This window comes from Oncorhynchus gorbuscha, linkage group LG06 (genome assembly GCF_021184085.1).
Source record: "Oncorhynchus gorbuscha isolate QuinsamMale2020 ecotype Even-year linkage group LG06, OgorEven_v1.0, whole genome shotgun sequence".
Lineage (NCBI taxonomy): Eukaryota > Metazoa > Chordata > Actinopteri > Salmoniformes > Salmonidae > Oncorhynchus > Oncorhynchus gorbuscha.
Window position 1 is genome coordinate 24,645,718 of NC_060178.1, and position 21,500 is coordinate 24,667,217.

The window sequence follows — 21,500 nt, forward strand, 5'->3', positions numbered from 1 at the left end:
GCGCTTTCAAGCATTTAAAAGCACAACAAAGTTCAAATGGGAATACAATGTCAGATATTTTGTATTTGTACAATAACTTAATGTGTTATCACTGTGCTTCATCTAATAGCACAACCAAATGACCTGGATTGTAGTTGAGATTTTCATTAAAAATACATAGTTCAAGTGATCAATGCTGGTCGAAATTCTACACTGATTATTATAGCAATTGTGAAAATCTCCACAGATCTACGAACTTTGCATGCTATGTTGAACATGCACACTTTCTATAATTGCATAAGAAGACATTAATAGTTACAGTAACCTCAAAATGTGGCCATGGATGTGTTATTCACTTTAGGTTGAATAAATACTGTTACATTTGTTTGTAATGTAGCCTTAACGTTAGGTTATTTACTGTATTACCAAAGTAATTGACAACGCAACCAAACATCAACATTTAACTTCACTAGGGGGCAGCATTTGGAATTTGCGATGAAATGCATGCCCAAATTAAACTGCCTGCTACTCAGGCCCAGAAGCTAGGATATGCATATAATTGGTACATTTCCAAAACTGTTAAAATAATGTCTGTGAGTATATCAGAACTGATATGGCAGGCGAAAACCTGATGAAAATCCATCCAGGAAGTACTATTATTTTGAAATGCTGTTTCTCCATTGAAAGCCTATCCACCATACAAAGACTTAGGACCCAGTTCACAATCTCTTTGGCTTCTTCTACATGTGGCCAGTCTGTAGGCCTTGTTTCAGTTTTTTTACTCTGACAAATTAGGGAGATACAGCACTTTCAATGAGTGGACAGTGGACATTTCCAGACATGAGTCCAGCGTGTGATCGGGAGCGCGCATTTCTTGTTTCTCCTTTTCTATTGACGAAGCTTTTGTCCGGTTGAATTTGTTAACTTGTTGACTGTACTGCAAAGGTGATATTGAATTGTGTTTGGTTGTCAACGCAACCAAATATCAACATTTTAAGGAGATTTATATTTTTTGTCACTGACTAAGTCTGGTTTTAATTTAACTTTGTCTACAAAATAATAATTTATTTGTTGGATTCATGTCTCCATCTCAACCAAACATCAAAGTTAAAAATAGGACGGAATCAAATCAAACTTTATTTAAAGTGCATTTAAAGTTCGGTTTGATTTAGTCCTTATTCTTGAACTTTTTGGTAGAGATGGAGATGTGAATCCAACATATCAAATATTAATGTGTAGACAAACTGGAATTAAAGCAGAAGATCTCCTTGAAATGTTTATATTTGGTTGTGTTGACAACCAAACACAATTCAACATCCAGTTTTTCTACAAAATACAATTGATATCTTGGATTCACGTCTCCATCTCAACCAAAAATCGAAGTTAAAGAATAGGACTAAATCAAATCAAACTTTAAATGCAGTTTAAATCAAATTAGATTAGATTTAGTCCTATTCTTTAACTTCAGTTTTTGGTTGAGATGGAGACGTGAATCCAACATATGAATTATTAACTTGAAAAATACATTTTAAATCAACCAAAGCTTGAAACAATAGGCCTATATTTATTGTCTACTTTTAGTTGAACCCTGGGTTGATTGAAACAATAGGCCTATATTTATTGTCTACTTTTAGTTGAACCCTGGGTTGATTGAAACAATAGCAGTTGATGACTTCACAAATGCTATAATATTATAGGCCTAAATAGTATAATTGATTATATATGACTAATAGAGTATGGTTACATTTTATTTGCTTTGTTAAACCTACAGTTTGTAATGACTTCAGTAGCAACAGTGAGATCTCAATAATAATTCTTATGATAGCACATTGGTAGTAGTTTTAACCAAGGCCAGGGCTGCTGGGCTTGGTTAAAACCATGGATGGGAGGCCAAGGGGTAGCTGTAGATAGATTAACTCTCCAGCCGGAGATGCTGCCCTTCCTATTGTTATTCTTTTTTTGATAGCGGATATAACATTGAAGATCTGCCGTTGTTTCAAAACTACAAATTCAACATATTTTATACAAGATGTGTCTATGTTGAAAATTGGTTACTACGACTACATAATCCTGTGGTTTAAAATGTCACCTTTTTGCAAATCCAATGTATTTTCCACATAGATTCCACGTTACAATACGTTGACAACTTACGTTGAAAAAACGTTGATTCAACAAGTCTGTGCCAGGAGAGTGGTCTTATTTGAAATAAATGCGAGAGTATGCTGTTTAGTAGTACAAATGTTCTTGTTCTTGCTGTAGTCCATAAATAGAGACGGTTCCATTTAGATCAGCCAGTCAGTCACACAGACTGAGACTTCGCCATGACGCTCCATTGGATCGGAGAAAATAAGAGTACTGGTTAATTACAGTGGAGAAAAGAAATGCCCTCAATTATGTTTTCTTAGTATGCTAAAGGACGATCCAGTACTAATGACCAAAATGAGCTGTGCGGCTCAGGATGAGTGATGTTAATTAGTGAGAGAAGCTATAGTGTTAACCTCCCTTTTTTCCCACACACACACATACACATTAAGTCCCTCAGGGACAAGTAGTTTTCCTGATGGCAAAGTGAGGGTTTATTTGTCAGATGGTTGGTCTCTTTTGATTAATAACAGTCAGATAGGATCATTCTGAACCTGGTAAATGCCAGCTTCTTGCTCCCCGCTGCACATGCAGGGGTTTCCCCTGCCTGCCGCCAGTCATCAGGGATATCAGGTACTGTCCTGAACTCTGACCCCCAGGCCCCCTCTGGCCTCAGGCTCCTCTGACACCACAGTGTCTTCTGTTACCTAACAACCTTCTAAAACAGGAATGACAGGAGTAATTTCATATTTAATTTCCTTTCCTTTGACCGTAAAGTGTAGGAGTAGCATTTAAAAGGGGGAAACTCAGGGGCTCTTGGAGGTTAGAGTTTTAAGATGATTAGTGGTTACATAGAGGGATCTGGCCCCTCCAATCAGGTACTTAACGGCATATAATGTGTCTGTGCTATGCTGTCTATTCCAGTGATGGATATCTTGATGTGGGGCAGTGACACTTTCTGGTGATTCCTTCCTCTGAAGAGTGGTCTCCAATGACCTCTCACCAGGAAGCTGCCGGCCATATGGCCAATCAGAAGCTGCAGCAGGCCACAGAAGCTGCAGCTGGCCCTGTGCCTGGCTGCCCCACTGGCCTGAGGTCTAGACCCAGGTTATTTCTAGATTCATCGTAGCACTGGTTTCAAGTGTAAGTCATTGGCTCTGTCTATATTCAGCAGGTACAAGTATAGTGATGCTGTCCAATCCAGCACTGTGGAAGCAAAAACCGCACAGGTGACCTGATTGATGTTTCTCAGAGCAGATCATTTCATTAACTAGCTACACTAGCCAGGGGGAGTCACTGGGTATGCAGTGTAGCAACATGCCATACTGTGCCATGCCCTGTCTATGCTTTTCACTCCTGCCAGGGAAACTGGATCCTGGTATTCAGCAGCAAAAAAAGCTGTTTTTACCCTAGAGACCAGGCCCCAGTGTCAGAGCTCCAGAGGTTACAGACACTATCGACATGAGATGCAAGCTATTGAAAAACATGACTAAAACACTGAACTCAATGACAATAGCAACACAGAAAGCCCCACAGGCCAGAGCCAACACAGGCAACACAGAGGTCATAGCTGTGCTTCCTGTTGGCTACTTATTTTTTCAATCTCCTTTTTTTCTATTTTGCAGCATGCCTGTGTTGCCACAAATACCCCCAGAGAGCTATGTTGGGTTGAGAGAGGTGCAATACAATATATTTGTGTATGATCGCTAGGAGCCAGGAGCAGACAAAGAGACAGGATGAAAGTAAAATGGTCTGTGGATTTATGGCCTTCAGGGGAAAGCATAGAAAAAATTTGCTTTGGAAGCAACAATATAAACGTGTTCTCAGACAGACCTTTCTGTAGACCTTTCAGTTATATTATACATTACACCTCAGATTATTGTCTCGGAATTATTACTCCATGCTGCTGTCTGTGACTGTTTGTTTTTCCACATTTGACTGGCCTAAATCACGACAGAAAGCATACATTACTACTGGTAGTTGTCATAGGAATGAGGGAGGAGTGTGGTGGACCGTTAGACATCACAGCAGTGCACTCAGCCAAGCCTCCTTCTCAGGCTCCCACGATCTTCGGCGGTGGAAGGGCTTTTTGGGATGTGTCCCGTTACCTTGGCCACAGTGTATTTGTTGGTGTTTGGGGAGAGCACAGTTGAATGACATATAATGCTGGGAACACTTTGGTTTTGGGGTTGCTGGTTTTCATTTCAAGTCAGAGGAATGTACCTAAAGAGCATGAGCTGAGTCTCTGTCAGCCCACTCCTGACCGTTGCGCCAGGCGGTATCAGCTGGGCTACCAGACCAGAGCAGACAGGAGGCTCCACGCCTTGGAGCTGGAGCAGAACCGTGTGGCCAGCGTTGAGTGCTGAGTCACATACACCCCATACACAACGGTATAATTATATATGCTGTGTGGTAAATAGGCTAATAGTTTCCAACCAGTCCCGCTGAGCTGTACGGTTTTTCTCCATGGAGCTTTGAACAATAATGTCTTGTTTTTTAGGGCGTGAGGGTCGTTTTGAACTACCACAGTATGACAGCCTCTGTTTTTGTGGCCTGTGTTTGCCCAGTCTCCCATTATGGCTCTGTTAGATTATGTGTTTCCTCATCAGAGCAGGCGTACAGGCCTCTCTCTTTCTCTCGCACAGGCTCACTCACTGAGCAAGCGCTCTGCTCTACTCATAGCCTTGAGGATGGAGTCGGACTCTACACAGCAGAAAGCCAAGTGGTCACAGTGTAACCATCTGTTCCTATCCATCCTGTACAGGGAGGCATCACCTGATCTAATACGTCTGGTCTGAACTAAACTGATATGCTCTCTATTCCCGGTTCAGGAGTTGAGATAATCAGTCCAATCAAGTGATTTGGACCATGACCAAAAGCCACGGTTGCCTAGTGATTGAATAAGAGTAAGTATAGCCTAGTGCAGTGGAATTCAAACTTTTTCTGCGGGGACCCCATTTTTGTCAGCCAGAATTTATGGGGATCACAATTTTTTCATACAGAATTTATGGGCACCCCATTTTTTCATGTAATGACACAACCTTAAAATCATTACATTTATGTTTTTACATAAACAAATAACCTTCTATTCATTCAATTTTAATCTCTCATCAAAATTAAAATAAACCAATACATGCATTTACTCCATAATATTTTATTTATTTTTCAAATGATCTTTCTCAATAAAATTGGGGTCAATGTAAATAGTCCGGGTGGCCATTTGATTCATTGTTCAGCAGTCTTATGGCTTGGGGGTAGAAGCTGTTAATGAGCATTTTGGTCCTAGACTTGGTGCTCCGGTACCGCTTGCTGTGCGGTAGCAGAGAGAAGTCTATGAGTTGGGTGACTGGAGTCTTTGACAATATTTTGGGCTGTCCTCTGACACCGCCTAGTATATAGGTCCTGGATGGCAGGAAGCTTGGCCCCAGTGATGTACTGGGCAATACGACTACCCTCTGTAGCACCTTATGGTCAGATGCCGAGCAGTTAACATACCTGGCGGTGGTGCAACTGGTCAGGATGCTGCCGATGGTGCAGTTGTAGAACATTTTAAAGATCTAGGGATTCATGCCAAATCTTTTCAGTCTCCTGAGGGGGAAAAGGTGTTGTCGTGCCCTCACTAATGTCTTGGTGTGTTTGGACCATGATAGCCCGTTGGTGATATGGACACCAAGGAACTTATGTATGCACACATGACTGTAAGTCGCTTTGGATAAAAGCGTCCACTAAATGGCATATATATATATATAACTTGAACATCTTGACTCGCTCCACTACTGCCCTGTCGATGTTAATGGGGGACCTGTTCAGCCAGCCTTTTCCTGTATTCCACGATCAGCTCGTTTGTCTTGCTCACATTGAAGGAGAGGTTGTTGTTGTGGCACCACACTACCAGGTCTCTGACCTCCTCCCTATAGGCTGTCTCATTGTTGTCATTTATCAGGCCTACCACTGTTGTGTCATCAGCAAACTTAATGATGGTGTTGGAGTCATATTTGGCCACACAGTCATGGGTGAACAGGGAGTACAGGAGGGGAATAAGCACGCTCCCCTGAGGGGCCCCAGTGTTGAGGATCAGTGTGGCAGACATGTTGTTTTCTGCCCTTACCACCTGGGGACGGTCCCTCAAGAAGTCCAGGATCCAGTTGCAGAGGGAGGTGTTTAGTCCCAGGATCCTTAGCTTAGTGATGAGCTTTGTGGGCACTATGGTGTTGAACGCTGAGCTGTAGTCAATGAATAGCATTCTCACATAGGTGAACAACATTCTCACATAGGTGTTCCTGGGAAAGGGCAGTGTGGAGTGCGATTGAGATTGCGTCATCTGTGGATCTGTTGGGGTGGTAAACAAATTAGAGTGGGTCTAGGGTGTCCAGGATGATACTGTTGATGTGAGTCATGACCAGCCTTTCAAAGCACTTCATGGCTACCGACGTGACTGCTACAGGGCGGTAATCATTTATGCAGGTTACATTCGCTTCCTTTGGCACAGGGACTATGGTGGTCTGCTTGAAACATGTAGCTATTATAGTCTCGGTCAGGGAGAGGTTGAACATGTCAGTAAAGACACTTACCAGTTGGTCCGCGCATGCTTTGAGTACATGTCCTGGTAATCCATCTGGCCCCGCAGCTTTGTGAATGTTGACCTGTTTAAAGGTCTTGCTCACAATGGCTACCGAGAGCATTATCACATAGTCGTCTGGAACAGCTGGTGCTCTTATGCATGCTCGTCTGTTAGGCTCGCTTCACTGGGCAGCTCGTGGCTGGGTTTCCCTTTGTAGTCCGTAATAGTTTTCAAGCCCTCCACATCCGACGAGCGTCAGAGCCAGTGTAGTAGGACTCAATCTTAATCTGTATTGACGCTTTGCCTGTTTTCTTAAAATCATCTGGATTAGTGTCCCGCTCCTTGAAAGTGGAAGCTCTAGCCTTTAGCTCGGTGCGGATGTTGCCTGTATTCCATGGCTTCTGGTTGGGATATGTGCGTACGGTCACTGTGGGGACATCGTCGTCGATGCACTTATTGATGAAGGCGATGACTGAGGTGGTATGAGTGAGGACCCAAAAGCGACTTAACAGAAACAGAGTTTATTCAAGTCCAAACAGAAAACGACAAATCCTGAATCCTTAACAGGAAATGTCCAAACGGGGAATAACAGAAATCCTCTAGTCTGTAGAGGGGAATAACAGGAGAAGCGGCCACAGACTGCAGGTCGCTTCGGGTAGGAGCAGGCCGTAGCTGACAGAGACACCTGCTCACACGCAGCATCTGATGAAGGCAAAAACACGACAGGACGGAACAAGAACACAGCACAGCAAACATCAAACATCAAACATCAAACAAGGATCCGACAAGGACAGAAGCAGAAACAGAGAGAGAAATAGGGACTTAATCAGAGGGCAAAATAGGGGACAGGTGTGAAAGAGTAAACGAGGTAGTTAGGAGAATGAGGAACAGCTGGGAGCAGGAACGAAACGATAGAGAGAGAGAGAGGGATAGAGAGAGAGGGATAGAGAGAGAGGGAAAGAAACCTAATAAGACCAGCAGGGGGAAACAAATAGAAGAGAAAGCACAGGGACAAGACATGACAATATATGACAAAACATGACATCTTGCTTTAGTTTTTGCTTGTAAGCAGGAATCAGGAGGATAGAATTATGGTCACATTTTCCAAATGGAGGGAGATGGAGAGCTTTGTATGCGTCTCTGTCTGTGGAGTAAAGGTGGTCTAAAGTTTTTTTCCCCTCTGGTTGCACATGTGACATGCTGGTAGAAATGAGGTAAAACATATTTAAATTTGCCTGGATTTTGTCCCCTGGATGAGCATTTTCTTGTTTGCTTATGGCCTTTTACAGCTCATTGAGTGTGGTCTTTGTGCCAGCATCAGTTTCTGGTGGTAAATAGAAGGCTACGAATAATATAGATGAGAACTCTCTTGGTAAATAGTGTGGTCTACAGCTTATCATAAGGTACTCTACCTCAGGCGAGCAATACCTTGAGCCTTCTTTAATATTAGACATTGCGCACCAGCTGTTATTAACAAATAGACACACCCCTGTCCCTTGTCTTGCCAGACGTAGCTGCTCTGTTCTGCCGAAACACGGAGAAGCTAGCCAGCTCTATATTATCAGTGTCGTTGTTCAGCCACGACTCGGTGAAACACAAGATATTACAGTTTTTATTGTACTGTTGGTAGGACAGTCTTGATCGTATATCATCCATTTTGTTTTCAAGTGATTTCACGTTGGCCAATAGAACGGATGGTAGTGGAGGTTTACTCACTCCCCTACAAATTCTCAGAAGGCAGTCCGACCTACGCCCCCTTTTTCTCTGTCTTTTCTTCATGCAAATGACAGGGATTCGGACACGTTCCTGAGAAAGCAGTACATCCTTGGTGTCGGACTCGTTAAAGAAAAAATTATTGTCCAGTTTGATGTGAGTAATCGCTGTTCTGATGTCCAGAAGTTACTTTCGGTCATACGAGACGGTAGCAGCAACGTTATGTACAAATAAGTTACTCGCAACTTGAAATAACTAACAAAATAATATAGTTTGTTAGAAGGCCATGAAACGGCAGCCGTCCCCTCCTGCGCCATCTTTGAATAACGCTGGCCTCGTGTATAATCCAAAAAGAGAAAGAGGAAACTATATTTGAAATTATATCTGGAGCTATACCATAGAGAATGTATTTAGAATGGGTTTCTGTATAAGCACTTTGTGACATCTTGCTGATGTGAGAAATGCTTTGTAAATCAATTTGATTGATTCATTGATTGTTTGATTGATTGATATGTGTGTAGTTTTCAGATGAGAGGGGAGAGATGTGTGGGAACCTCTTGGGAAGCCCTTGGCTTTTTAAGGGTGAACATGTGTCTCTTCACGGGCTGACTCATTTGATTGGTTAACAACCCAGAGGCAAACAGACCCGAGCTGATTGACTCAACCACTAATTACTGTGAGAAAGCAGTCTGTCTCTCTGTCTTTCGTACGCTTTGTTCAGTATTCTCATTTTCACTACCATATATATACTCTGTGTTTAGCATAGTCATTGTGCTCAGCGTATGGTATCAATACTTCAGTATAGTCAATATACACTTTAATGAACACACAATACAATTTTACTGTAAGCATTTTCATTATCATATTTACTCTGACTGTTTGGTTGGTTTTTATTGAGTACATGTACAGGCACATGCATCATGTTCAGGATCACCCCAATGTTATTTAGTGAGTGTGCATCAAACACAGCGATCCCATAGCGATCCTATGGTGTGTATGAGAACAATAAGCAGGATGTGTTGGAATAGAGTTGAACCAGTCAGAGAGTCTTAATGGTGTTGTTGGTACACATTGTCAGACCTATGAGTCCATCATCAGGACCCAACCACCCACAGCAACCACAACAGGGCACATCTTCCTGTCAACTCCCCCCAGCTTTTGGGAACTAGTTAATGGAGGCCCTTTGTGGTCGTCTTTGTAGTTGATTGACCATTTGATGAGTCTCAATGAGTGTCTATGAATAATCTCTTTACAGATATAAGTAGAAACTACAGGCTTACATGTTATAAAAGTCAGTGACAGTGTAATGGTGAAACATCATGATAAGTATAGAGTACAACAGTATGAGTCATAATACCCATATAACCTAGTGGTCAAACAGGGAAATGGTTCCAACTACACGAAACACAGCCCTCATTTGAAGTGTTTCTAAAATCCCTTATGGGAAAAATGGATTGTGGAAAAAACGACTGGAACCATTTCCCTGTTTGACCGCTTGGTTTTATGGGTATTATGACACCTCCACTGTGGGGCTCTATAGTGGCCATGTTAAGCATCGTGTGTGAGTGTGTTCATACTGTCTTGGATATAGAATTCATTGTACCTCCAAAGCAAATTAATTAATTAGGGCTGATCCCATTTAGTCCACTGGTCGATTGTTTGGTCAATAGGCTGTTGGTTGACGAGATTTCTTTAGTTGAGCAGTTGCAAATTGAAATTGTCTCATTGGACTAATCCTTGCAGAGGCCATGGGGATGGCACTGTCCATCACTCTAAGACATACTGAAATTGTATATGGTTATATTATGTAAAAAATAATGGTGCAACACTAATAAGTCTAATATTTATATATTTATATTTATATATATTTTATAACCAATGCCCTTTATCCAGCATTGGATATGTTCCCTTTCCGCGGTCCTGAAACATAATCTTCAGTGCGCTGTAGAATTGGCGTTTTTCTCTATGTTGCTATTTGCATAATGGCAAAGTTAACCAGCATTTTGGGATTGAGAACAATGCGGCGGAGGCAGCAGCAGCAGAGACGTGGAAACGGGATTAGTTTTACTGGGGGAGGTCGGGTAAAGTAATTATGTGCACAAGCACAAAACACCAGATCTGTCACTTTCCCGCCGTCCGAATCTGCCATGTTAGTCATGGCAGGAGAGTAACAATTCCAGCCAGAATAACCAACTGTTTTTGGCGGACTCTGATACTACTCGTGCAAATTGACATCAAATCAAAGTTTATTTGTCACGTGCGCCGAATACAACAGGTGAAATGCTTACTTATAGACTCTAACCAATAGTGCAAAAAAAGGTATTAGGTGAACAATCGGTAAGTAAAGAAATAAAAACAACATAAAAAAGACAGTGAAAAATAGTAGTGAGGCTACATACAGACAGCGGTTAGTCAGGCTGATTGAGGTAGTATGTACATGTAGATATGGTTTAAGTGACTATGCGTATATGATGAACAGAGAGTAGAAGTAGAGTAAAAGAGGGGTTGGTGGTTGTTGGGTGGCGGGACACAATGCAGATAGCCTGTTTAGCCAATGTGCAGGAGCACTGGTTGGTCGGGCCAATTGAGGTAGTATGTACATGAATGTATAGTTAAAGTAACTATGCATATATGATAAACAGAGAGTAGCAGCAGCGTAAAAGAGTGGTTGTGGGGGCACACAATGCAGATAGTCCAGGTAGCCATTTGAATACCTGTTCAGGAGTCTTATGGCTTGGGGGTAAAAACTGTTGAGAAGCCTTTATGTCCTAGACTTGGCTCTCCGGTACCGCTTGCCGTGCGGTAGTAGAGAGAACAGTCTGACTGTGGTGGCTGGGGGTCTTTGACAATTTTTAGGGCCTTCCTCTGACACCACCTGGATGGTAGGTAGCTTAGCCCCAGTGATGTACTGGGCCGTACGTACTACCCTCTGTAGTGCTTTGCGGTCGGAGGCCGTGTAATTGCCGTACCAGGCAGTGATGCAACCAGTCAGGATGCTCTCGATGTTGCAGCTGTAGAACCTTTTGAGGATCTCAGGACCCATGCCGAATCTTTTTTAGTTTCTTGAGGGGAAACTGTCTTGGTGTGTTTGGACCATTCTAGTTTGTTGGTGATGTGGACACCAAGGAACACTAAACATCCTGTTTAGTCTTAATACCGTAACTTAGGCCTGTATTTCAATATATAGGCTACTGTATCTATTCATGCCATCACAAAGCTTTCGAGAAATTCATGCTTTGAAATGCAATCAACCATTTACGTTTTAAAATGAAATAACAAAGGGAGCTTTGACTAATTAGCCTAAACAAGAAATAAACAGAAATTCAGGAATGCAATGCAACTGTTTCTGTCTGCTGTAATAAAGGCTTTATACAGTACATATTTTTTCCCGTTAGAACAGACTCCCTGGTACACTTATTTATTGAGTGTTGTTTACTCTGTTCCAAATGGTCAGAAAATAATAATAATAATATTGTAATCTTAATAGCAACTGTTTGGCACACATAATATTTACACAACACTTTATTCTACAGCCTCCATTTTCTTGATCTCCAGAAGTTTCCACAACGAAGTCAAATGTCTTCCACAGATCTGATTTCCCCTTTCCCTCCTGAGTAACCAGTAAACATTTACCCATTTTGAGTTTATTTTTTATGTTCTCCACCTCCATTATTGGTCACATGCATGCAATGCTTACATGTTTAATGTAAAGAGAGCAAGGGTTGAGGGAATAGGGAATATTTTTCCTAAACAAATGAGGGATTTCAGTAACATAACTTTTCAAATCAAATCAAATGTATTTATATAGCCCTTCATACATTAGCTGATATCTCAAAGTTCTGTACAGAAACCCAGCCTAAAACCCCAAACAGCAAGCAATGCAGGTGTAGAAGCACGGTGGCTAGGAAAAACTCCCTAGAAAGGCCAAAACCTAGGAAGAAACCTAGAGAGGAACCAGGCTATGTGGGGTGGCCAGTAGTCTTCTGGCTGTGCCGGGTGGAGATTATAACAGAACATGGCCAAGATGTTCAAATGTTCAGAAATGAACAGCATGGTCAAATAATAATAATCACAGGCAGAACAGTTGAAACTGGAGCAGCAGCACGGCAAGGTGGACTGGGGACAGCAAGCAGTCATTATGTCAGGTAGTCCTGAGGCATGGTCCTAGGGCTCAGGTCCTCCGAGAGAGAGAAAGAAAGAGAGAAAGAGAGAGAGAATTAGAGCGAGCATACCTAAATTCACACAGGACACCGGATAGGACAGGAGAAGTATTCCAGATATAACAAACTGACCCTAGCCCCACGACACATAAACTACTGCAGCATAAATACTGGAGGCGGAGACAGGAGGTGTCAGGAGACACTGTGGTCCATCCGATGACACCCCCAGACAGGGCCAAAACCCCACCCACTTTGCCAAAGCACAGCCCCACACCACTAGAGGGATATCTTCAACCACAAACGTACCATCCTGAGACAAGGCCGAGTATAGCCCACAAAGATCTCCGCCACGGCACAACCCAAGGGGGTTTCAGTCAGAAACAATTACGAAACTAAATGGAGGAAATTGTTTCATTTGTGTGTCTTAATTATTTAATCATACTGTGTGCTTAAAGCATCAGACAAGCTCAGTGCATATGTAGTTGGTTTTATTCAAACACATAGGGTGTGTCTGTCTCTGGAAAAATATGTTTAAACATGTTGACCAATCAATTGGTCGAAAGAACAGGATAATATAATAATACTATAATATATGCCATTTAGCAGACGCTTTTATCCAAAGCGACTTACAGTCATGTGTGCATACATTCTACGTATGGGTGGTCCCGGGGATCGAACCCACTACCCTGGCGTTACAAGCACCATGCTCTACCAACTGAGCTACAGGACGACTCTCGGTCAATCAAGATTGTGGCTGCCTGCCTGTAGGTAGATAGACCCAGTGAGCCAGGGGTTAGAGCTCATTGTTGATACTGTGTGGGTAGGCTGGCTCAGATTAGTATTTGTTTATTTACATTCGCGCGACACGCAGCTCCTTTGTCTTCACTTCCCTGGAAACACAAGTGTAATGTTAACCATGCGATCGCTTTGTTTTCTACAGTGGTTGAGGTGAATTGACCTCACAATAGTGGTTCTAATGTAACCCACTCAAATTAGATGATCAACTATTCAATGGATCTCTCTGGAACGTTCATGTGTCTGCATCATGTCAGAGGTGATCCAGGGGTTGTTGTGGTCTGGGCGATGCAGCTGCAACAGAGGGCATATGGGTGCTGCCTCTGGAGCCCCATGATGCTATTGGTTGGATTCGTTAGCCTTGAAGCACCTGCGCTCTGACATCTCTTACTCCTACAGGAGGAATCTCTGTAACATCCTCAATGCTCTCTAGCTCCATAGTTCTCTCCAGTAATGAAATCCCATGTGTGGCTTCGGGGTTTATGTGTGTGTGTGTGTGTGTGTGTGTGTGTGTGTGTGTGTGTGTGTGTGTGTGTGTGTGTGTGTGTGTGTGTGTGTGTGTGTGTGTGTGTGTGTGTGTGTGTGTGTGTGTGTGTGTGTGTGTGTGTGTGTGTGTGTGTGTGCGCGCGTGCTCGCGTGTACGTCTGTACCCGCATGATTGTGTTTTAGTGTATTTTGTGTGTGTGTGTCATGTGTTATATATTATGGGATTCTCCTTCAGACTTTGTGGAGTAGCTCAGGGAGTTAGGGACCAGGGTCTGCTCTATCACAGCAGCTTCGTCCTACTTATCCATCCACCCACCTCTCTCTCTGCAGAGGCTCTAATCTGTTCTGTGGAAAAAGCTTGTCTGTGCATCAGACCACAGTCTGCCTCTGAACTTAGTAGGTTAGTCTATCTCGCTCTCCCACTCTCCCCCCTCTCTCTTTTTGTCTCTGTCTTTCTCTGTCAGGGTTTCTTCAACTAACTAACTAGCTAGGTCTTGTGTTTTGACAGAAAGCTATTCCTAAACTTCTCAATATATTTTTGAGATTGACCCTAGATGACCTTCAATAGGACTCCAATAGGCAATTTAGGATCAGTCTAGTTCAATATCTTAATCATTTTAACATTTCAGATTTCACTTGACGTATTGATCAACGGAATTGCTGAGACAAGCAGATACAAAGGACTTTACTCTAACTACTGATCACAATACCCTGTGATAATCTCAACTGCTGATCCTCATCTACTAAAATGAAGAGGTGGCAAGAAAAAAAGAGATGAACAATACGAGAAATGAATAAGACATGAAAAGGTAGAGCGAGATAAAGTAAGGGATCACAAGCTCTTCAATCACAATGGTTGACACCATGTCCTTTATTGTGTCTCATCTCATCCCCTCCTCATCGTAATTAATGGATTCACAAAAATGCAAAGGCATCACCGGTGTCTCTGCCTCTGACATCTGATGTGTTTGCCCTGACACTGAGCTGTAATGAGGAGGCTACTGGTCTCCTCTTTTCCTCGATTCCTCCACTACTCTTGTTATTCCTGATAAACAGCCTTCCACCCTCTCCTCTCTCCTCTCCCATACCTGGATCTGCAGTCATGCCTCCTCGCAAGGTCGATTTCATTTGAGTTTTTATTTATATTTTTATTTGAAATTCAGTTTAGTTTCTGTTTGTTTTCAGACTTGATTTACTAATTTTTTATTTAGTTTCAGTTTGATAAAAAATACATAGTTAGGTTTTATATTATTAAGTTTCAGTTTTAATCTAGTAGCCTATGCGTGGGAGGCTAGGAGCCATTTATGTGATGTAGGCCTATAGTTTTTTGGGGGGGATGTCACTTCTTGCCACTGGGGGACAGTAATACATAAGGTTATGGGCCAGGACCAAAGACTTGGATAGACATAACATCTCTGTATCTGTGTCATGATGGTGTCTGTGGGCAGCTCCATTGAGGCATCATGAAATAGTCCATTTTCTTCTTCACAAGTAAAATTCATTGGCTGATCCGTCCTGATGACCCGACTGCCACAACTCTAACTGGGTCATCAGGTCATGCTGTCCGGATCATCAGGAGGGATCAGCATATGAAGTTGGAAGTCCCGCCCAGTTGACTAAATCAAAATGGCTAAAGTCCTCAATGGCGCTGCCCATGCTAACACATTCTATTGGCCACTAAAGGACTCCATACAACTCTATGGCCAGGGCATAGGTTTCGTTAGGTTTAAATTATAAATCAATCCTAATGTGACTTGGATTTAACCCCTTCAGTGTTAACAAAAAACAACTGCAACAACAGCAAAAACATAAGCAATACAACACATCTTCACCAATCAGTTCACAGCCAGCCAGCATGTATGTGTGTGTGTTTCTGTTCAACCTAACAAGATTTTCTGATTTATCTTCAAGAAGACTCTGTGTTCCAGAGAGGTTTCGGTTCTGTTTCTCAAACAAAATTATTTTCTCCAAGAACGCTTGGTATACAGAGACAGAAACCAAATCTAGTGCCAGAGGACACATCTTTAGATATACAGTCATGCTGTCTTAACTTCCTTGGGATAGGGGGCAGCATTTTCACTTTTGGATGAATAGCATGTCCAGAGTAAACTGCCTCCTACTCAGTCCCAGATGCTAATATATGCATTGTATTATTTGTATTGGATAGAAAACTCTCCGAAGCTTCTAAAACTGTTTGCATGATGTCTGGGAGTATAACAGAACTCATATGGCAGGCAAAAACCCGAGAAGAAATCCGATCAGGAAGTGGGAAATCTGAGGTTTGTAGTTTTTGAACTCAGCCCCTATCGAATACACAGTGGGATATGGGTTATTTTGCATTTCCTAAGGCTTCCACTAGATGTCAACCTTCTTTAGAACGTTGTTTCAGGCTTCTACAGTGAAGGGGGGCCGGATGAGAGCTGTTTGACTAAGGGGTCTGGCAGCAGCCTCGTTCTCAGTCACGCGCATTTCACATGAGAGGTAGCTCTCGTTCCATTGCTTTTCTACAGACAATGGAATTCTCCGGTTGGAACATTATTGAACATTTATGATAAAAACATCCTAAAGATTGATTCTATACTTAGTTTGACAAGTTTCTACGACCTGTAATATAACTTGTTGAACTTTTCGTCCGATTGGACCTGAACGCGCGTTTGGATTTGTTTACCAAATGCCCTAACAAAAGAAGCTATTTGGACATAATTGATGGACTTTATGGAACAAATCAAACATATATTGTCGAACTGGGATTCCTGGGAGTGCATTCCGATGAAGATCATCAAAGGTAAGTGAATATTTATAATGCTATTTCTGACTAATGTTGACAGCGCAACATGGTGGATATTTCTTTTGGCTGTTTTGGGCTCTGAGCTCCGTACTCAGATTATGCTTTTTCCTAAAGTTTTTTTGAAATCTGACACAGCGGTTGCATTAAGGAGAAGTTTATCTATATTTCCATGTATAACACATATACATTCATCAACATTTATGGTGAGTATTTATGTAAATTCATGTGGCTCTCTACTGAACGTAACACGCCAATGTAAAATTAGATTTTTGGATATAAATATGAACTTTACCGAACAAAACATACATGTATTGTGTAACATGAAGTCCTATGAGTGTCATCTGATGAAGATCATCAAAGGTTAGTGATTCATTTGATCTCTATTTGAGCTTTTTGTGACTCCTCTCTTTGGCTGGAAAAATGGCTGGGTTTTATTCTGTGACTTGGTGGAGACCTAACATAATCATTTGTGGAGCTTTAGCTGTAAAGTATTTTTGAAATCAGACACTGTGGCTGTATTAACGAGAATTGTATATTTAAAATGGTGCCTAATACTTGTATGTTTGAGAAATTTGATTTATGAGATTTCTGTTGATTTGTATTTGGCGCCCTGCAATTTCATTGGCTGTTGGCGAGGGGTTCCCAGACAGGTTAACAGAACTGGAGAGGTGACTTACCCCTCCCAGGTATCTCCGCTTCCGCAGCTCACATGGGGCCATTAGTGTCCTGCCAATTTGACCCTCCAGCTGGACAGTGACATCAGACACAGTCTTTGATGCGCCAAAACTATATTTCTGAAGCACTGTGGTCGAGATGCTTGCTGGATTCAACGTGCTGGCATCTTCCTGAGGTCCTGTTGCTCCACTGCTGTACTCTCTGGTTTGCTGAAGTACAAAATACTCTGCTTCCCTCATCAGTGGCTCCATCTCTGTTGAGTGATGTGCCAGAGACACACTTGGGTCATCAGATAAGCTGCTGCAGGGGTTGGATTGAAGTTTGCTCCCAGAGGATTCAGTGTGCATGTGAAGTGCTCACGTAGTGACTTCAGGAGGACCTGTGCCAACTGTTTTGCAATAGTAGTTGACTGTGTGCCTCAAGATTGAGAAGGCACAACACCACATCAGACACCGGCTGGCTGTCAGATTGAAATTGTTCGGTGTGGATTGCGAACGGCATCAGCAACTTCACAAGCTCTTCTATCTTGACCGAGTCATGCTTCTTGCTTGCCCTCTGATTTCTTCCCTGTTAGCTAGTGAAAGTGATGCACAGGCTAGGCCTATTTGAACATTTATCTGCCAGATTCTGAAACTTGAAAACCTCATTAGAAAAAAAGCTTGAAAATACCGTTTGCTTTTTGCACCAATCAGGCCTTTAAGCTAGAGTGGCCAGACAGAAGCCACTCCTCAGCAGAAGGGACTGGGAGACTAGTCAGGATCAAGGAAAGATTAACGGAGCAAAGTACAGGGAGATCTTTGATGAAAACCTGCTCCAGAGCGCTCAGGACCTCAGACTAGGGTGAAGGTTCACCTTCCAACAGGACAACGAACCTAAGCACACAGCCAAGACAACACTGGAGTGGCTTTGGGACAAGTCTCTGAATGTCCTTGAGTGATCCAGCCAGAGCCCGGACTTGATCCCGATCGAACATCTCTGGAGAGAGCTGAAAATTGCTGTGCAGCAATGCTCCCCATCCAACCTAACAGAGCTTGAGAGGATCTGCAGACGAGAATGGGAGAAACTCCCCATATACAGGTGTGCCAAGCTTGTAGCATCATACCCAAGAAGACTCGAGGCTGTAATTGCTGCCAAAGGTGCTTCAACAAAGTACTGATTAAAGGTTCTGAATACTTATGTAAATGTGATATTTCAGTTTTTTATTTTCAATACATTTGCAAAAAAATATACAATAACTGTTTTTGTTTTGTCATTATAGGGTATTGTGTGTAGATTGCTGGGGGAAAAAAACATTGAATCAATTTTAGAATAAGGATGTAATGTAATAAAATGTGGAAAAAGTCAGAATGCACTGGATGTCAGTGAAGAAGGCCCTCTAAATTCCATGGATCCCTGTGGGATTCCTGGGTCAGACATCACAACTCACCACTCTAGGCCAGCTTCCCGGCAGAGCTGGGCTCTGAGGCTGAATCACACAGATCATTGTGCTCCGCAGTTCTTTTGATGAGGTAATTTTTTTTAAAGGTCATAGTTAATCACTTTAAATCAGGCTAGAGGAATGGCTATCTGTGTAAGCAGGTTCAGGGGTGGGTGGGTGGACGGACCTCACGACGTGCAGACCAAAGTGCTGAGCAGAATTCTTTGCCATTTGTTTTAAATGGCTGGTGAGCTTGGCCAAACTCGAAAGTCATTACCTGTGTACTCTCACACAAATACTTTCATGTGTTACTTTCATCAACAATACATCAATATTTCAAGTCTTTGTGCTAGATAATAGTTTGTATTAAACTCTCCATTCTCTCTCCCATCTCGTCCCTCCTCAGTTATGTGGGCCGTGTTGTGGGTAACGGCCTTCAGGCCCAGAAAAACAACCCAGAGATCAAGGTCCGCAGCATCGACCCGATCCTGGTGGGAGCTAGAGACAGACTAGAACATTTCAAACGGGTATGTCTCACTACCACTGTTTCTCCTTCCGTTTGACATGTGACTATGTGGCTGTAAACTTGACCACTGATGACACCATAAAGTCAGTTACATACCATTCTGATACTTCTTCTGCAAACTTCATCATATTCCTATTTCAGGTTTGGACAGAAATGTTCTATGAGGACAAGTGTTGGAGTTGTATTCAGGGCAATTATCTGCAGGCATATGGATGTATCACACATCTCTAGTATGCAAACAGCTGTGTGTCTCAGGGCCATGCCCGTTGCACTATATTATCGAAGATACTGGTAACTAACCCAAGATATCACATCGGCATTGTTTCCAATGGGAGCAAATGAAGCATAGTGGGCAGAATAAGCAAGGAGGTGGGTAAAGGCATGTGTTTCCATATTTACGTTTGGGAACAACTTTCTGTAAATTGTGTGTGTGAAATACAGTGGGGCAAAAAAGTACTTAGTCAGCCACCAATTGTGCAAGATCTCCCACTTAAAAAGATGAGAGAGGCCTGTAATTTTCATCATAGGTACACTTCAACTATGACAGACAAAATGAGAACAAAAAAAAATCCAGAAAATCACATTGTAGGATTTTGAATGAATTTATTTGCAAATTATGGTGGAAAATAATTATTTGGTCACCTACAAACAAGCAAGATTTCTGGCTCTCACAGACCTGTAACTTCTTCTAAACAACAAAGGGTTAAGTCTATAACGTGTACTCTGTTCGTAACATATTCTAGTTTGGGGAAAAGATTGAATTGAGATCAACTGTTTTATCAAAGAAAATGAGCAGAATGTCAGCCAAGTTTAATCTAACTCCATTTTCTCACACTTCCGCCACTGAACTTCCTCACGTTACAATATTTGGTGTTGAGTGGAAGTTCCATACAGATGCTTCAAATTTATACATCCTGTGAGACATCTGGCTCCTTCTTTGTCTGTGATATTATGTTGGTTGATGTCTCTGAGTTAACATTGGACCTGGGCCTACTGTACTTTCTGTCTGGTCACACGCTCTCATCTGGGCCCATGGCACTGAGATGCACCAGGTCAGAGGTCACAGATGGCGTGTCGTCACTGAAATGGTGACTGTAATGCCTCCAGGGATAGCTGCTCCCCATCATGTGAAAGAGGGATTAAGAGGTGACGGATAGGCAGACCGATGTATGCAGAGTGACACACCCATGGTAAAGGGAATAGGGGAGTTCACATCCTTTCCACTTAGATGCTGTTCACACCAGGCATGGTAAATAGCTTTGTGTGTTATTAGACATTTTTTTATGCCTTTTTTATTGCTCGGTGCTCGGTACAAATCATGCCATTGGAGGGGATTCAGATGTGCGTCTCTGGAGGACTGAGAGAGAGGAACAGCCATCCAACTAGCTCAAAGGCCTGTGGACATGCCACACAAATCTGACCAAACTGTCCTCGTGGACCCATCACAGATACTTAGATATTAAATCAGCCAGTTGCACCCCTTAACCGCTCAGGCATTCACTGGGGCATTCACTATGAGAATGGAACAAAATAACCCACCAATGCATCATAGATAAAGGACCTCGATGCAAAGCATCTTAGATCATGGAGGAGGCTGTGGGATCAGCGAGGCAGGAAGGAGGGGTCACACAGTGTTCTGTATGTTTTATTCAGTAAATTATTCTAAACTGTCTGGCTGCGACCTCCTCCCTCCTCCCCTTCCTCTGCTGTGTTTGTCTCTGGGGGTAATTGGTGGTGTCTCGGGGGCCTGGCCTTGTGCAAACAGCCCTGTCCCTCGGATAGATGCAGTGTGAACCCAGTGCTCTTAATGGCTGGATGCCCATGGAAGCGCCAGCGATTTCACAGCTGGAAAAATCTGTCCCTCAGCGACATGAGGATAGACATTGCATAGGAGTTGCATTATGTCTGTTTCATAATATGTTTTCTGCTTATGCCATTCCCTACACCTCGAAGTCTAAGAGTTCAAATAATGTTTTGGCTGTTGACCAAGGTGAGTGCTTAGAGCTGGAGGTGGGTATTTCTTTAGGTCTTCAACCTGAGGAACAGTGTACCAATTCAACACTTCAGTAGATACAGAAGAGACACAAGTAGCATTGAAGCCAGATTATTGTTATGTAAATGTCCTTTAACTTAAATGTTCCTTGAGCTAGAAGCCAAAACAAATTTCCCCTCAGCCTCTCTGGAGAGGCTTTATGCAGACTGCGGAGTCAGAGGCGCTCAGGGAAAAGTCCCTCCTTGCCTGGCCGGTCTGCCAGGAGCTCTGTTCTGACCTTTTTGGGGCTGAAAAGTTACCAGTAGGGCTGTGACGATACCAGTAT

At 42.6% G+C, this 21,500-nt stretch overlaps 1 protein-coding gene across 1 annotated transcript in view; it reads left to right on the forward strand.

Annotated features, from left to right (window-relative positions):
* The window catches only part of LOC124037064 (glypican-5-like), a 136,029-nt gene that overhangs the window by 60,017 nt on the left and 54,512 nt on the right, over window positions 1-21,500 (forward strand). The window contains exon 7 of the mRNA XM_046351698.1: window positions 19,063-19,183. Within this exon, the coding sequence (XP_046207654.1) occupies window positions 19,063-19,183 (121 nt within the window). The remainder of the gene's footprint in view (window positions 1-19,062; window positions 19,184-21,500) is intronic.